Source organism: Syngnathus scovelli, chromosome 16 (genome assembly GCF_024217435.2).
Source record: "Syngnathus scovelli strain Florida chromosome 16, RoL_Ssco_1.2, whole genome shotgun sequence".
Taxonomy (NCBI): Eukaryota; Metazoa; Chordata; class Actinopteri; order Syngnathiformes; family Syngnathidae; genus Syngnathus; species Syngnathus scovelli.
In genome coordinates, this window is record NC_090862.1 from 2,714,923 (window position 1) to 2,730,175 (window position 15,253).

The 15,253-nt window shown below is 46.0% G+C and overlaps 4 protein-coding genes across 5 annotated transcripts; 1 reads left to right on the forward strand and 3 right to left on the reverse strand.

Moving 5' to 3' along the window:
* Nucleotides 1-306: 306 nt before the first annotated feature.
* On the forward strand, nt 307-1,838 carry trir (telomerase RNA component interacting RNase). The gene is made up of 4 exons (XM_049746144.1): nt 307-441; nt 593-1,048; nt 1,398-1,469; nt 1,538-1,838. Exons 2-4 carry the CDS (start codon nt 791-793, stop codon nt 1,643-1,645), a joined length of 438 nt encoding a protein of 145 aa, XP_049602101.1. The 5' UTR covers nt 307-441; nt 593-790; the 3' UTR covers nt 1,646-1,838.
* Nucleotides 1,839-2,064: 226 nt separating this feature from the next.
* ubn2b (ubinuclein 2b) lies at nt 2,065-9,189 on the reverse strand. 2 transcript variants are annotated; one of them, XM_049745942.2, is made up of 17 exons: nt 8,542-9,189; nt 8,095-8,226; nt 7,832-7,933; nt 7,531-7,656; nt 7,344-7,447; nt 6,780-7,269; nt 6,632-6,702; nt 6,215-6,344; nt 5,984-6,090; nt 5,713-5,823; nt 5,500-5,640; nt 5,357-5,407; nt 5,238-5,280; nt 3,672-5,063; nt 3,400-3,607; nt 2,993-3,061; nt 2,065-2,798 (listed from the first exon to the last, which is right to left on the reverse strand). In XM_049745942.2, the coding sequence occupies exons 1-17, from the start codon at nt 8,854-8,856 to the stop codon at nt 2,752-2,754; spliced, it is 3,639 nt and encodes a 1,212-aa protein (XP_049601899.1). In that variant the 5' UTR covers nt 8,857-9,189; the 3' UTR covers nt 2,065-2,751. The 2 variants fall into 2 exon arrangements, with proteins under 2 accessions (XP_049601899.1, XP_049601900.1); XM_049745943.2 differs by lacking the exon at nt 2,993-3,061 and having other exon boundaries at nt 8,542-9,188.
* A 548-nt stretch (nt 9,190-9,737) lies between these two features.
* Nucleotides 9,738-11,904, reverse strand: rpsa (ribosomal protein SA). Its single transcript, XM_049746109.1, has 8 exons — nt 11,779-11,904; nt 11,220-11,391; nt 11,024-11,142; nt 10,513-10,758; nt 10,310-10,438; nt 10,075-10,234; nt 9,961-9,999; nt 9,738-9,880 (listed from the first exon to the last, which is right to left on the reverse strand). Exons 2-8 carry the CDS (start codon nt 11,350-11,352, stop codon nt 9,786-9,788), a joined length of 921 nt encoding a protein of 306 aa, XP_049602066.1. The 5' UTR covers nt 11,353-11,391; nt 11,779-11,904; the 3' UTR covers nt 9,738-9,785.
* A 724-nt stretch (nt 11,905-12,628) lies between these two features.
* On the reverse strand, nt 12,629-15,119 carry LOC125984161 (mitochondrial glycine transporter A). The gene is made up of 8 exons (XM_049746112.2): nt 14,899-15,119; nt 14,500-14,554; nt 14,297-14,421; nt 14,146-14,230; nt 13,889-14,068; nt 13,616-13,784; nt 13,317-13,477; nt 12,629-13,175 (listed from the first exon to the last, which is right to left on the reverse strand). Exons 2-8 carry the CDS (start codon nt 14,512-14,514, stop codon nt 13,053-13,055), a joined length of 858 nt encoding a protein of 285 aa, XP_049602069.1. The 5' UTR covers nt 14,515-14,554; nt 14,899-15,119; the 3' UTR covers nt 12,629-13,052.
* Between the last annotated feature and the right edge of the window lie 134 nt (nt 15,120-15,253).

A 15,253-nucleotide genomic window follows, 5' to 3' on the forward strand; every position in this document is an offset into this window, starting at 1 on the left:
CCTCTTGAAGAAGGGGGATCGGACGGTGTGTTCTAACGACAGAGGAATCACACTCCTCAGCCGCCCTGGTAAGGTCTATTCAGGGGTGCTGGAGAGGAGAGTCCGTCGGGAGGGGGTCGAATCTCGGATTCAGGAGCAGCAGTGTGGTTTTCTATGGATGGATGGAAATAAAAAAAAAAGATACTGAAACATTGATACATTGGGCCTTTACGTGACATCGTTGCACAATATTCCTAAAATAAAAGTTTATTAAAATAATAATAAAAGTAAATTTCAAACCAGCAATCTAATGTAAAATTGCACAAGACAACGTCAGTTGAAGCCACGCCCATGGCGTGACGTCGCTGATAACCTAAAAATGGCCGACGGCGAGCAATGGGCTTAGTGAAAACCTAGCCAAAACACAGGCCCACTTCACAAACTCTACGAGCCTGGACACGGGTATTTCAAATTTGTGGTATCTAACGTTTAATTCCGTCAACGTATAGACGTCACCAGCTGAAATTGGTGCTAGTTTATTCGATAGCAGTCAATCAGACGACGTTAGCAACATTAGCATTCGAACTAACTGATGTTTGTTTTTTTCCCCTAGCCTAATAAGTGCTATACGAGCCACGTTGCGGATTGTATTCGACCGATTTCTTTTCGCAAGGAATACGTTCTTTTTGTTTACGAAACGCTATCGAGCTAAACTATATACAACCCAGCGTTACCAAGAGGAGCAGCTCGTTGTCCAACTGGAAGTCCGGGACAACTCCCGAACACTGAGGCACCACCGCAATCAATAAACATGGAACAAAGGCGCAGACACGCCAAATCGCACCCTACTGATGGCGGTAGCAGCAGCAGCGGCGGGGACTCAGACGGCGGAAGCCCCGCGTCCCCGTCCGGGAGCCAGCAAGGCCCGTCGTCCTCGGGCAACGCGTTCGCCAACGACGGCAGCTTTATGGAGATGTTCAAGAAGAAGATGGAGGACGAAATGAGGAAAAAGGCGCAGGGGACAGATGGAGAGCAAGGACATACGAAGCCCCCTCCCGTCACTAGCTTTGTAAGGGTTGGCAGCTAGCACATCCAAACTGACAGCTTTAGGCCAATTCACCATTGTTGTAGAATGACCGTATACACTACTCACAAACAGGATAAATGTTTACACTGTTGAATGCATGATCTCTTGTGCTAGAAGGTCAAATGAAGCTTCACCCAAAGGCTCAATATGTTACCAATTTGTGAGTAGTGTATCATAAGCCATATTAGATGGGATGAGTTGGGGGATGTTCTCCACAGATGAGGCTGGTGGTTGGACAGCAGACAAAATGTAGACCTGCTCTGGTGTAGTCTCCTTCGTTGCTAAGGCAAGGCCTCCTGTAACGGTGTCAGTCTTCTATGTCCTAACCCAGGTGGGGAAGCGCAGAGGCGGTGTGTTCCTTAAGACCGGTATGGTTGCCAAGAAGCAAAAACAGGACACAGAGGTAAGGAGCAGAGGATGAGCCAAAGATGGAAATTGGTTTTGACGTGCCGTGTCTTCTCTCCCTTGCAGTCTACGCCCGGCAAGAGTGACGCTTGGTCAAAGTACATGGCGGAGGTGAAAAAGTACAAAGCGCACCAGTGCGGCGATGACGATAAGACCAGGCCGCTGGTCAAGTAGACATGGAATCGCAGAAGAAACCTTTGCCTTTTTTTCCATCTTGTTTCCTGAAAGTTTCCACTTTTTTGTATTTTTGCTCCTTTGGATTTGTTTTGACGCTGTTCATATTTTCCTCTGTAATGCTTTGAAATCTTGGCATAAATGATTTAGTTCTTTTTGGTCATAAGATAAAAAAATCTACACTGCCTGATCATTGAGGTGTCATGTTTACTCTTTTTTTCCAATGCACATTAAGTTAATCAAGGCCATATGCAAGCCCATCTTGGGAAAACATGCAAACTCCACACAGGAAGGCCCAGATTCATACCTGCCTAACTGAGCTGGAAAACATAATTTGGAAAACCAATTACCCAATATAGTACTATTTTTTTGTTACACATATTGTGTATAGGCTTTTCGACAACAGGTTCCATCCAATCTTTTTACCATATGAAGATAAGATTTTTAATTAAAAGGTTTCAGTACTGTACAGAATGTAACTCTGAAGAATTCAAGTAAAATAGAGAAAACATGTTCAGCTTGGGTCGGACGAAAGCTCCGCATTTTACATTTCTTACAAATGTCAGCAAAATTGTCATTATTGTCTAAAATAGGGGTGCAACGGTACAGTATGTTCCATGGGATCTATTGAAATATTCCTTTTTTCTTTTCAGCTGATTACTAATGATTTTGACACTTTAAAAGGAGAATACAAAACTTGCAACTGTGCTGTAACTGGTCAAGTTAACTGTACTATAGTGCTAAATAAAGCACAATTTGAATAGTTGAATATTTTTAGCCATGTACCGTTGCACCTCCGGTTTAAAAAAGCACCATGTAGTCACTGACCATGCATCAGGGAGGGAAACATACAAAGGCACCCCGTCGATCATGTCTTGTCATATACACACTGGCGGACGGACATACACAGACACGCATACATACCGTACATGCATGTTTGCTCCCTGTCCACAGTGATATAAGGTCTCTTGTAAACGTCGACAAATTGTAGTTGCCGTTTTGTTTAGCTGTAAAAGATATAAAAGTTATCAAAAACCTTTTCCATTCCTGAAAAGCAGAACATATGAAAAGTGGTCTGCTCCATCTGGCACCAAGTCCAGCCGCTATCATAGAGTCTTCCTCTTGTTGTCTCCTCCTTGGCTTTGGCTGACATCTGCACGGAAACAAAAATCGCTGGGTTGTTTTCTTGTCAATCACAAGCATTCCTGGAAATATCTTCAATTATTATAAAAAAGGGGGCGGGGCATACGACCACAAGTACAGGATGAGCACAGATAGAAAGACAAGGAAGGAGCAACAGTGGAAAAGTGCAGGGGGGGGAGGAAGGGAGGGAGGCTCACATTTTACCTGAGAAAGCGAGCTGCAAGTGAGGAGGCAGAGCAACCTGAGAGCCCGACTGGAGACTCTTATACAGATCTGAGGAGACAGGACGGGGGGGCACAAAGGACATGGGGGTGAAAAGGAGGGCAGGAGGAAAAAGAAAGGGGAAAAAGAATGAACGAGGGATACAAAAAAAAGGCAGATGGGAAATGTGACCAACGCGACATTGAGAGAAATCGGCAGACGAGAACAAACGCTCGGACGGTTGAAGCAAACAAAATGGATGCATGTCAAGCACAGACAGGCCGCTCATTCACTCCATACAATGGAATTATTGTCATGAGTTCATTCATAAGTGTAATGTAAATTCATTTCCCGGCACTATTCTGACACGGCAGTAATTACATCGCCGATTTTTAACATCCTGCACTCACTTTGAGTCAAGGTAGAGAAGGAAGCATTGCTACTGGCCGCAGAGCTGGTGGGTGGTATGCTGGAGCCGGCGGCGCCCAACTGGGGTAGGTTGAGCAGCGGCGGGAACTGGAAAGGAAGCGAGACGGGAACCAGACCGCCCAGCATCCCGAAGCCCAGAGGGAGAGACGGGGTGGAGCCCAGCAGACTGCTGCCCCCTGCTGATGACGCCTGAGTGGAAAGGGGAAAATAAAAAATCAACTGGTTGCATCTTCAAGGCCACGGGAGCACCAACCTGAGGCAACTGAGGAGAAGCTGTTGACAACGGGACCGACGTCACCGGTTTGACCCCCTGAGACATCGTCACTCCTGTGGACCTTTGGCGCTGGCCTGAGTTGGCGGAGAGCGTCGTGGGAGGGGTGGCAGTTCCTGAATGTTTGCTTATGGATGGCGAGTTGGTAAGGCTACTGTTGGCTGTGCTGCTGCTGCTGCTGACTGGGTTCTTCTGGTTGCTCGGGGAAGCGTAACCACCTGGGCCCACCTTGACTGTTCCGGCCTGGGCACCTGAGTACGGCGAGCGGAACCCTGTGGGACTTTTGGAGGAGAACTGTTGCATGGAGGGTGTCACCTGAGACCTGGAAATTGGGGAGGGGGCGGGCGAGCCTGAGGTGGTGACGACCGTGTTGAGGGTGCGAGACTGGGTGTGCATGACGTGGGTGGGGACGACGGAGCTGAGGCTGCGAGACGGGGTGGTGACGGACGAGCCGTGGGTGCGAGGGGAGGTGGTGGCGGTCGAGTTGACGGTGCGAGGTGTGAGTTTGACCACTGGCGTGATGCTGCTGTGACTGGATTTTGTGAGAGTGGCGTGCATCGGGGTGATGAAGTTTGACTGCTGCGTCGTTTGAATGCCCATGTGGGATGGGGTGGTGGGAGATGCTTTGCTCTGGGGGCTGTGCGGCAGCCGTGTCGCCAGGAAGCTTTTGGGGTTCATGTGCGCCGGCGACGGATGGCTCATCGGTTGTCGAGAGGGAGGCGGCGTAACGATGATGGGCTCGCTACTGCTGACGCCTTTATTATTGCTGCATTTGATGAGGCCTGAAGTGGGTGCGGAGACCCCCATCTTTGATCCCGGAGGCGTGAGGGTTGACGCGGTGGGTGGGGGGCGGGGTTTAGCGTTGACCTTAGGCACGGCGACACCCACGGGTCTCTGAGTGTTCAACACCGAGTGTCTGTGCACCTGACCCGGGCCCTTCACATTGCCCATAGCGTCCACCCTGACCGACGACACGGGCGAGAAAGTGACCGAGGACGGCCGGGACGAAGGGGCGGAGGGAGACGAAGAGCTGAACGTGTAGCGGGGGTTGCTGGCGCCGGAAGTGCTGACTGAGTGCTTTTTCTGCTGATGCTGCTGGAGGAGCGCAGAGACATGAGGGGCTGCGGCGGCGGCGACGCTCTTCGTTCTATCCGGGGAGGGAGGGCTGCCCCCTTGCGCCAGGCCTTTGGCGGCATTGCCAAGGATCATAAGCGCTTGGGAGATGGAGTCCAAGGAGGGAACCGCCAGATCGTCGTCGAGGGAATCCAGGCATATGGGCTCAGCCGGGGACTGAGACGGTCGCTTAGCAACCTGGCCGACAGGGGATGGAGCGACACCCGCTGAGGGTGTGGTCCGCTGAACCCACGCCGCCTCCTGACAAACAAACGTTCAAGTTAATCGCCTTGTTGGCTCAGTAAATAAATAAGAGGTTGTAAAGATTATAAATATATACTGGATACAAGTGTAACCAAATATTTTTTAAATAAATATGCCTTCCCAGACTAGAGTGATTAGATTAAGCCAGTTCTGCAGATTCTCTTCTTTTACCTTTGGCTTGACTTTTGTGGTGTTGATCATCTTTTTCTTTGCTCTGGAATGAACACAAGTCAGATGAGTGTGATTGGTAACTTTGTAACAAAACGGTTACTAATTGTCACTTTACTCACGAGTAGCCGGTGAGGTGGCCATGAGCCACGATGCTCTCTTTGAACAGGATCCTTTAAAAAAACAAAAACAAAAAAAAACAACATCACCACTGAGCTACCAACTACCTAACTTGGCAAAATCAAGTCAGGACAAAAAGACTCACCTGCTCTGCATCCAACCCTTAGGCCAAAGAGGTTTCACCTCTGTCTCCATGAAGGCTTTGAGGTAATCTTCAGGAGACGTGGTCTTGCCCTCCAGCTCATAGCAGCTCAGCTTTACTCGTACCAAGTTGCATAGCAACGACCTGACCGAAAAGATCTGGTAAACTCGGAAGAAATCCATCGACTGATTTTAGCAGGAGAAAAATGAAACAGACCTGAGTTTGTCGTCCCAGACAAACTTCTTCCGAGGCCCCATCACCCTCTTGCCTGGCTTCTCTTCATCCTCATCCTCGGAAGCATTTTTCTCTCCCTCCTCAGACTGTTGTCTGTCAGGAGTGAGATGCAAACCAGCAGTATGTCAGTGCTTTCGGACAACGTCTGTGTTGCGTCCGATCAAACAGCTACGCGAAATAATGACAAGGCTGCCCGGAATTATACATTAAAAAAAAAAAAAAAAAAAAAAAGATGATTTGGAAGTGGGCTTACTTTGCCACTTTTGCAATACAGTCCATGTTGTATCGAGCGATTTGCTCTGGCATCACGCTGCACACCGCCAGCTTCAGCTTGAGTAGTGGTGTGCGGAGTCTGCCGTCCTAGCCAAAAAAAGGGAGGGTGTGGGGCATCCAAGAATTTCATTTCATAAAGGGCAGTATTCACATTTTAATGGAGACCCTGATAAGATGATATGGTTTTTCTAACATATAAAATTTGAAGTACCTGTATGTTAAGGCTCAATTTCTTAAGGCGCTTGAGCAGACCTTCTTTATTACAAGGGACAAAGGCCTCCAAGTGAGAGTAGACAGCTGAACGAACATCTGCTGGTTGCTCCTGAACCTGTAAATCAATACTAATACACACACAGACACACACATAAGAGGGTTATGCTTATAATAGCCAAGCTATAAATACAATTTGACAAGCAGGGGTTAAGGAAGGATGTCTAAAATTCTCTTCTAATGCGAGCGAGCTGCCTGCCATATGCTTGTTACTTGTGATCAAAAAACTAAAGTGATTTGAAATTCAAGAAGCATTATTTAACAACCTTTGAGACGCCACTGCAAATGATCTAATAATTTGTTGATTATTGATCTGAAAAATGTTTGGGGAAAAATTTAAAACATCAATGTCACTCACTCCAGTAGGATATTATTCATGTCCATGGTGAAGAACTTCTTGCGGCCCTCTTCGTCAAACTGACGAGATGCCTGTGACATAAAACAAGAATTAGAATAGTAAAACATGACCACATATGATACAAATATCAATCGAAGGAATCTCGTACCGCTCTGAGGTCTTCGATGCGCTTCAAGAGAGGGCCTGGGAGACCAGTGGGCAGTGATGGAGGACTCATCATACTAGCCTGCAACATACGGCCCGCCCCTGCCTTCTGGCCCACGCCAAAGGAGCCATTCTCCCCCTGAGTAGGACTGGAGGACTGCGGAGAGTCCAGCATCCCAAAGTCCAGATCGCCCATCATGTCGTGCAACACGTCATTGTTGGCCGACCCCAGCAGTGATATCACGGCCGGGTCGGATGTCAAATCCGCCATGTTGCAGTCGTTGCCGCCGGCGACCTTGGCTTGGCTGTTGACGACCGAAGTGTTAGCGCCGGGCGTTTTGGCTTGGGGTCGCGGCAAACTGGCGCCGGCTATGTTCCTCTTTCGCATCTCTTCCTTCTCCCTGGTGAAGCGGCGCAACATGTTGGCCAGATGGAGGGAATCTTTCATAAGCTTCTTCCTCTTCTTCTTTTCTGGACGATTCAAGGATGACACTCTGTCGAGATACGAAAAGGAAAATAATGATATGAAAAGTAATATGGTCAGCTAACCCAAAAATTAGAACCTCACCCTGGCTTTGGTACTTTATTTTTCCTGGGTTTCTTCTCCTCCAAAACTGCACCATCTTGCTTTTTCCTCCGCTTTTTAATCACCCGCTCGTCTCCATCTTTTATCTTTAGGAGACGGATGTTCCTTTTTACCATCACGTTAGATGAAAGACAATGATTGTGCTTTTACAGAGGTGAAAAGAACACACCTTGACGTGATTATTTTCGGTATCGTCTGCTTCGGAGTCAGACGCGGCTCGGAATTGCAGAGTTCCTGTGTTGATGTAAAAGCCTCCGTGTTTGGTTGTCAGAGAGGCTGGAACCAGCTCATCATACTGTACAAAAAGGACATGCTGTTCATTGGTTATATCACAACATTATTTATAACTATTATAAAATCATTTCCTGTTAGTTTACAGTCATTTAACGTAGCTAAGAGTCATGCTATTACATAAAGCTGGACCCCCCCCTATGCCCCAAACCTAATGTGTGCATGCAGTAAGAACTCACAGCTTCGGAATTGTCAATGAAGGGGTCAGTCTCGTCATACCCGTAACCAATATCGATGAGATCCTGCATCCTGTCTTTTTTCTTCTTCTTGGAAACACCACCCTGCAAACAAAGCATTAAATTAATAGCACACCAACATTCGACAAAAAGTCTGCTTACCAAAGTCATTCAAGAATTGACTGTTTATTTTGAGGCCATATCACACAGCTCTACCATTAGAGCTATATAATATAACTTATATAGAACTGTACAAAATAACTTACATATTTGTTTTCAAATCTCTTAGCCAACTCTTCAACCTCCCGTCTCTCCCTCTCATCATCAGCAAGTGGGTCATTGGGGTCCAGGCAGGGTGTGAGTCCTTTAGGGGTAGTTGAAGCTGCTGCAAGTTGTACCTACATGTAAAAGACAGAAAGGTAATTTTGAGTGAATAGTGAAAGAAACCAAATTTAGTAATAAAAATAAAAAACAGTACTGCTTGTTAGATGTGTATGTGATTTATTTATCAATCCAATTTACTCACAGTCCAGAGTCGTTATTAATGACGTCTTTACTGTGAGTGTTAGACTCTACATTGTAATTGAATATTATAATGTACATAACTTGGGAACTTTGGGAAATAATGTAATATTTGTATACAAGAACCCAGTTCGCCAGAAGAAGCCCCCTTGCTCACATTACGTTACCCCGAGGCTCGAGTGACTCCTCACCTGAGAAGGACGTGAAGGCGTCGGGAACACCAGCTCACTGTAGTTAAATTCGGCAGAACCGCGTTCACTTGGCTCGGAGAGAGAGAGGTTGAGCCGGACGGTGGGTTTCGCCTCCTCGGGCTCGGCGGCATCACCTTGCGAAGTCCCAAACAGACCTCCGCTACCTTCTGACACGACCGCACTTCCACCAGCGTCTCTCCCCAAAGTCATGGCCTCATCTTCGCGACGGCGTTTCTTGCTCAACTCCGGGGTCGACGGAGTGGCTGTGTTGAACGACGAGAGGGTGACGAAGGGAACTTTCCTCGGTTCTGCCATTTGTTCACAAACCGGACGTGCGAAATAGAGCCAGGCTCCCCCCGCGGGTGGTCAGCTAACGCCGGAGTCGCCAGTTACACCGCTAGCTGGTTACTATACTAGCTAGCTTCCGTTAAATAACTGCTCCAGGCGACACAGTTACTAATATTTCGGCACATTCCGTGATAAATCCATATAGTCTTGTACCCGGCGTAGCCCCCGACGCCTACGAAGGACTTTAAAAGTTCTAAACTGCAGTTTTGAGTGACCCCATGTAATCCGTGTTTAGCTACAGAAAGAAGGCTTCTGTAGTAGCCATCTTGATCATTATTATCATTATTCCGTGGTTGGGCGTGCAGAAAGCGGAAGTCGAGGAGGAAAGGAAACAGTGTTCGTCCAATAGCAGAGTCAGAACCGCCCTTGGACACGCCCACTTGACTGTCGAGCGCGAATGTGGAGGTGGTGATTGTTCTGCACAGGCGGGATGCTGAACAGCCGCTTCACTTTTGTTTCACTGGATACATCGAAGGAAAACAAGACTATCGAATAATATAGATGCCCTCTAAAAATTGCACGTCACTGTTGTCATAGTAATACATGCATTTGGCAACACAAGTTAGTCGTCGACGTTCTGTTCGAGTAGGAAGCCATTTAAAGAGTAGCTATGGTTTACAGCCCCTGCCCCCAGGAAAAAACAAAAACAAAAAAACTGTCATTCATCCACTACTCACTTGAAAGATTGTAAAAACTTCAAATAATCTGTCAATTTTTTTTTTTGTAATAAATTTAACTATAGCACACTCCCATTGTGGTAGTACTGTTGTAGCTACTGCACATCTACCAGGATTCAATTTCCAGCTTGTCTCAGAAGGTGAACAATAACAGACAATTCAGAAAAAAAATGGTGTTAAACACTTTATTTTCTGTCACGTTCAGGTTTATTTTCTGTTTTAAGACCAATCAGAAGCGGCACCACCCCAGTCAGAGGCCTGGGCAGTGGGAGCAGTGGACCAGTCCTCAGTGGCTGGCTGATTGCTCCAGTCCTCTGCAAGACAAACATAAAGTAAGATACCACAAAAAAAAAAAGACATTAAATTGATATGCATTTTAATTAACAATTCTCACCTGAAAAGACTTCAGCGGGCTTGACAGCTGCTGGAGCACCTGGAGAAAGAGGAACAAAAGCTCAATACCAGAATTGTAATTGCACTGAAACAAGTGAAACTGAAGCAACCCTACCTGCTGGAAACTGCTGAATGGGCACAGATGGCACAGCAACACCCTCGGACCAGTCGGCAACCTCAGGCTGGGCAAACTCCGCTGCAGGGGCGGTCCATTCACCCTGGAACTCCTCCTTTCCAACAGCCTTCTCAGCAGCGGCTTGCTCCTCCTTCTCAATCTACATTAAACAGTACCATAGTCAGTAACTCAGTCAGTATGTGGTGTTGTGCCTATCTGTGATAGTAATAGTTACCTCTTCAGGATCCCTGTAGAAGTACAGATCAGGCATGACTTCCCAGGGGTGCTCTCTGGAAATTGTGCCTCTCATTCGGAGGACCTCCCTGGCCAACATCCACCACATCAGACCCACAGAGTGGTGTCCCTGAAAACAGACACGTTAGAAAACAAGCTCCTCTGTGAGATGAAGCGGTCAAGTTATTTCATTCCATGGCTCACCTTGTTGTTGCAGGGGATAGCAATGTCCACATATCTAAGTGGGGAGTCTGTGTTGCACAGAGCAATGGAGGGGATGTTCACATAGGAGGCCTCCGTCAGTGGCTGGTGATCAGCACGAGGATCTGTCACAATCAGGAGGCGGGGCTCTCTGAAAGCGGCCTGGATCTGATTGGTGAATGTACCCGGGGTGAAGCGACCGTGGAAGGTGGTAGAACCGGTGGACGAGGCAAACTTCAACACTGCTCGCTGAGGAGGAAGCAAAAGATGTCAATTCTTTCACTGGGCGTCATTTCACATTTTACATTGTGACCAAGGTCTACCAAACCACAATCATGGGACATCAGTCCTAAATGGTTTCTGAAAACCCGTCCATAATTACTCTTGCACATTTCCGACACCTGAACACTGAACATGACAGCAGTGCCCAAGCTTTAATAATGTGCATTTTCACATTTCCAAATTGGTTATGTCTTAACAGCAAAACATCAGACTCTAATGACGTGAGTTTTACCTGTCCGGTGTTCCTGGAGGAGATGACACAAACATCAGCTGGGTTTTCAATGGCAACAATGGCCCTTGCAGCCAGCAGCAGCTTTTCCCAGGTCTTTTTCAAGTTGATGATGTACACACCTTAAAAAGAAAATTATCTTAAACTCCATCCTAAAATATGCACAGAAAATAACAAGTTATACTAAAGCCACACATACCATCACTTTTCCTCTTGTAGACATACTGCTCCATCTGAAAGTCCAAGTTGGTACCTCCGAGATGGGTTCCTGCAGCCAGGAACTTCAGCACATCTTCCTCCTTCATTTGAAGGACATCCAGACTTCCGGACATCGTGACCGCTTTCCCGGAGTTACGACTGAATTGGGAGAGCTGTGGATTGAGATAAAAAGTATAGGGCACATTAACAGACAGAAATGCCCAATTTCAATTTACAGTCAAACTGACAGGGAGTAAATAGTGTGTCATCTAGTTGCTAAAACATTTAGTCCGTGCATCTTTTGAACACACACGTTATAACATTCATTATTGCAGTGCGTAAAAGTCGAGCGCAGCAGAGAGCATGGAGTGAGCGCGTGTCACATGCTAGTTAGCTTCAAATGTTAGCATAACTAGTTCGGGCGTTTTAAAACTAAGTGAAAAATCACATGTCTAGTTTTATCGTCATTATAGGTGGTTAAGATGGTTGTAAGGGGGCTACTTAATTATTTAGATACATTTGGAGGTTATATATTCCAAAAAGGCGTTCTAAGAACTCACCACGAAACAACGCCGTATGGAAGACTAACCCACACGATGGTAGAAAAGGCCGCTTTCAGGAAGTGACGTCACATTTATAGTCCTTTTCTAAGCTTGTGATTGGTTCGTTACTTTCAACAGGCTTGTTGTTATTCTGCTGCTTGATCGAAAGGTGGCAGTGTTACATAAAGTGACGGTGGTGGTATGTGTAGGATGGCCATCCCATATTAAGAAAAGATGGAAAGACCATATTAAGACAATGCTGAGACGTTGACTTATCAGTCAAAGTCTAACCTGTTTGGCAACTAGTGTATTTATTTGCTGAAGATAAAGAGTTCCAGTCAGCATGACAACAGAGTGCACAAATTGCCCTTGGTAAAATATTGAAAAATGAAGCCGTCGAATCCTCCTGGCAAAAAAATAAATATAAGTAGGCTGATAAACACACATAACCAAAAGTTTAGTCCTACTGCTTCAAAAGGAGTCAGAGGGTGATGGAACTGGAATTTCCATGAAAAAAGTGCAGACTTGTAGAGGTTTTAGATTTTTTATGATGCTCAATAATTAGCCTCTCCCTACAGTACATAGTTAATGAATTAAGACAGCATGCCAAATATGCTCCATTAAATTTCTGGTTTAATGCAAAACCTCTAATTTGGGAAGTCCATAAAAATTCATATTTCATTCATATTTCCTCTATAAGCCAAGGTTAAGACCGAATGTATTATGCCACCATGGTCCATGCCCCTATGACATAACTGCCGTATCTGCACAGCAGCATAGGTCATGCTTCAGGTCTTGATGTTAAGTAGACACCTTCGGTTTAATCATTTACAGCATTTAAGAGCAGGTTAAGAAGCACACATCACTATCAACCTTTGAAGATTTGTTTTATTGTATTATAAAAATACTATAAATACTGTGATGAGGTTTTACAAAGTGTCATAGTAAGCAAAAAAGCAAAGCATTAAATGATCAGCTTTTTTTTTTTCTTCAACATAGGCAGTCTTCTTGAGCCACTGGTCTAGACTACAGCGCTGACAAAACTCAAATAACTCTCACTGTGCAATTTCTAAAATGCGATCGACCTGAAAGCGCAACCAAAACTACTCATTAGATTAGTATTTGTTAAACCAACTTCAGCCATAACCCCCGCTGAACACATTTCCACCTTTTACGAGCTCTTGCGTAAAGTGCAACTCCATCATTGAGGGCAACAAGATACACTTGTGACACATTATGAGCAACTGCATCTCTTCTTTGATGTCTACCAACTTGACCTTGACCTTTCCTTTTCATGTTTTCAGTCCGAGATATGCCATCATTTGCTCATACACGGTCCACGCCATGGCGGCCATCATCGTCCTCCGAAGACAGCGTGGCAACGCCCCTCTTAGGAAGCCTTCGAGTCCATGTTTCTTGGAGAGAAGATCAAATGTGTCATTCAAGTGCATCTCAATAAAACTTGAAAAATACGGTAACTTTAAGAAGGCCAGTTCCTACTATACCATTTATTGTCAATGAATTTTCCTAAATTTTCAAGCAAGTGACATACATACCACATAAATAAATCTGACGGCGTCGATGGTGCTCAACTGGGGGTTCACTTGGACGAGAGTTTTGACCACATCGGCAGGCTGAGTGATGAGCGAGGCAGACACCCCTGCCAGGATCCCGCAGCTGAAGTTAGCCAGGGGGGCAAACGCAGACACGCTGATCTCTAAAATGAAGATACACAATAGAGAAAGTCAGCAAAACAGAGAAAAGAAAAAAATGTAAAGTTCCAAGAAGGTGGTACAAATAAAATATTTTCACTGCATCCCTCTGGCAATCTGTCCCGCTTTTCCTCTTGACATACCATTTGGCAAGTTGCTCTTCATCTGGCTGTAGAACATAACGTAGATTCCAGAGAAAGGAACGTCTCGGACCATAGTGGCCATCAGGCCAGAGTAGAGAGCCGCAGGACCTTCAGTCCGACACACACTGCGCAAAGCCCCGGTGACGCTCTCGTAACGGAACCTGCCGCACTGAGGTAAAAAAAAACAAATTCTAACTTTTGAAAGATTCAGTGTAAACAAATCTCATCGTGTTACTGCCATTTTGATGGTCCAATTTAACGCTGCTTTCTTACTTCATATCGAGTCTTGATGACGGTCACAGGCAACATGAGGACCCCAGCCACCGCCCTGGCCCCGCCTCCCAGCAGCACTGCTCCCAAGGCCGTGGGGTTTTTGTCCTGGAAGAAGTGTTGCTTTAAGGAGCCGTAAGTGCTGAAGTAGAGTCCCACACCAGGGATGGTCCTCATTAACGACTGAGCCCACACAAAAAGAGGAGAGAGATGAGTGATTGGCATTTAAGAAGTCACACGTGCTCCATTTCGGTTCTAACCGGTGAAACTCCTTTCCACAGTCCCGGCAGCCTCTCTGTCCGCACTACATTCAGGATCATCCTCATCATCCCTAAACGGCCAGAACTGGAAAAAATAAAATTCAAGACTATCTATTTGAAGAATTGTACGTGTGCGTGTGGACACCCTTACCCAGGCTCCACGCTGTTCTGCAAGGTTTGCAGACGTGTCTTGACCAAGTCGAGGGGCTGGAAAAGTAGCGTGGAGCAGGTTCCACTCAAAGCACCACACATGAAGGCTTTGACAGCTGGGTGAACCTAAAGAGGTTGGAGGGGTGATGATGAAGTCCATCCATCCATCTGCTCATGTTAAGGAAAATTAAACTTAAAACCTACCAGTGACAGTTCCATAGTTTGGGTTGACGAAACGTTTTCCTCTTGCACCTTCACCCTGCAGATGCATTTAACAGTGATCAGGCTCTGTGCAAGGCTGGACTCACAATTCTACACAAATCACAAGACCAACGATGCGTCGTTCGTTTGTGAGCAACTGACTTGACACACAGCTACTCATTAACGAGATCACAAATTAGGATCTTGTTCCTTCTTCCGCTTTTGTGTGATTTTACACTGGCAATACATTAAAGAGAAATAATTACAATACGCAGGAAAAAAATAATTATCCAACTACTAAGTAAAAAGGGCCTCATGATCCTGAACATTACATATTACATCACTCATAAACGGAATAGATATTAGGATTAAACAAAGTGTGTATTATAATACTGTACATACCTTTTTTTGTGGTTCCGGTTGTGGCGCCGTTGGCTTCGGTTTGTGTCTGTTACCCAAACAGCTTCAGCAACAGAAATAATGAAACTTAAAACCAACTTTGGTACCCGTAATAACGAAACTTAGGAGCTAAAATTGATACCCCGGCGCTGAATTGTGTCGCTCGACTGGCTTCAATAACACTATGCGGAAAATGTTCGGCGCGAGCCGGTTCCTGTTGAGGGTGGGAGCCTTCGACGCAAGGCGTGATTGGCTGTCACAAGAAAGCCACGCCCCTTTGTAGGAAGGTACTTTTTAATTGGCTCTCCGATTGTACACGTCACTTTGAACCTGCATTTGTTGACATGGAGCGTTTAAA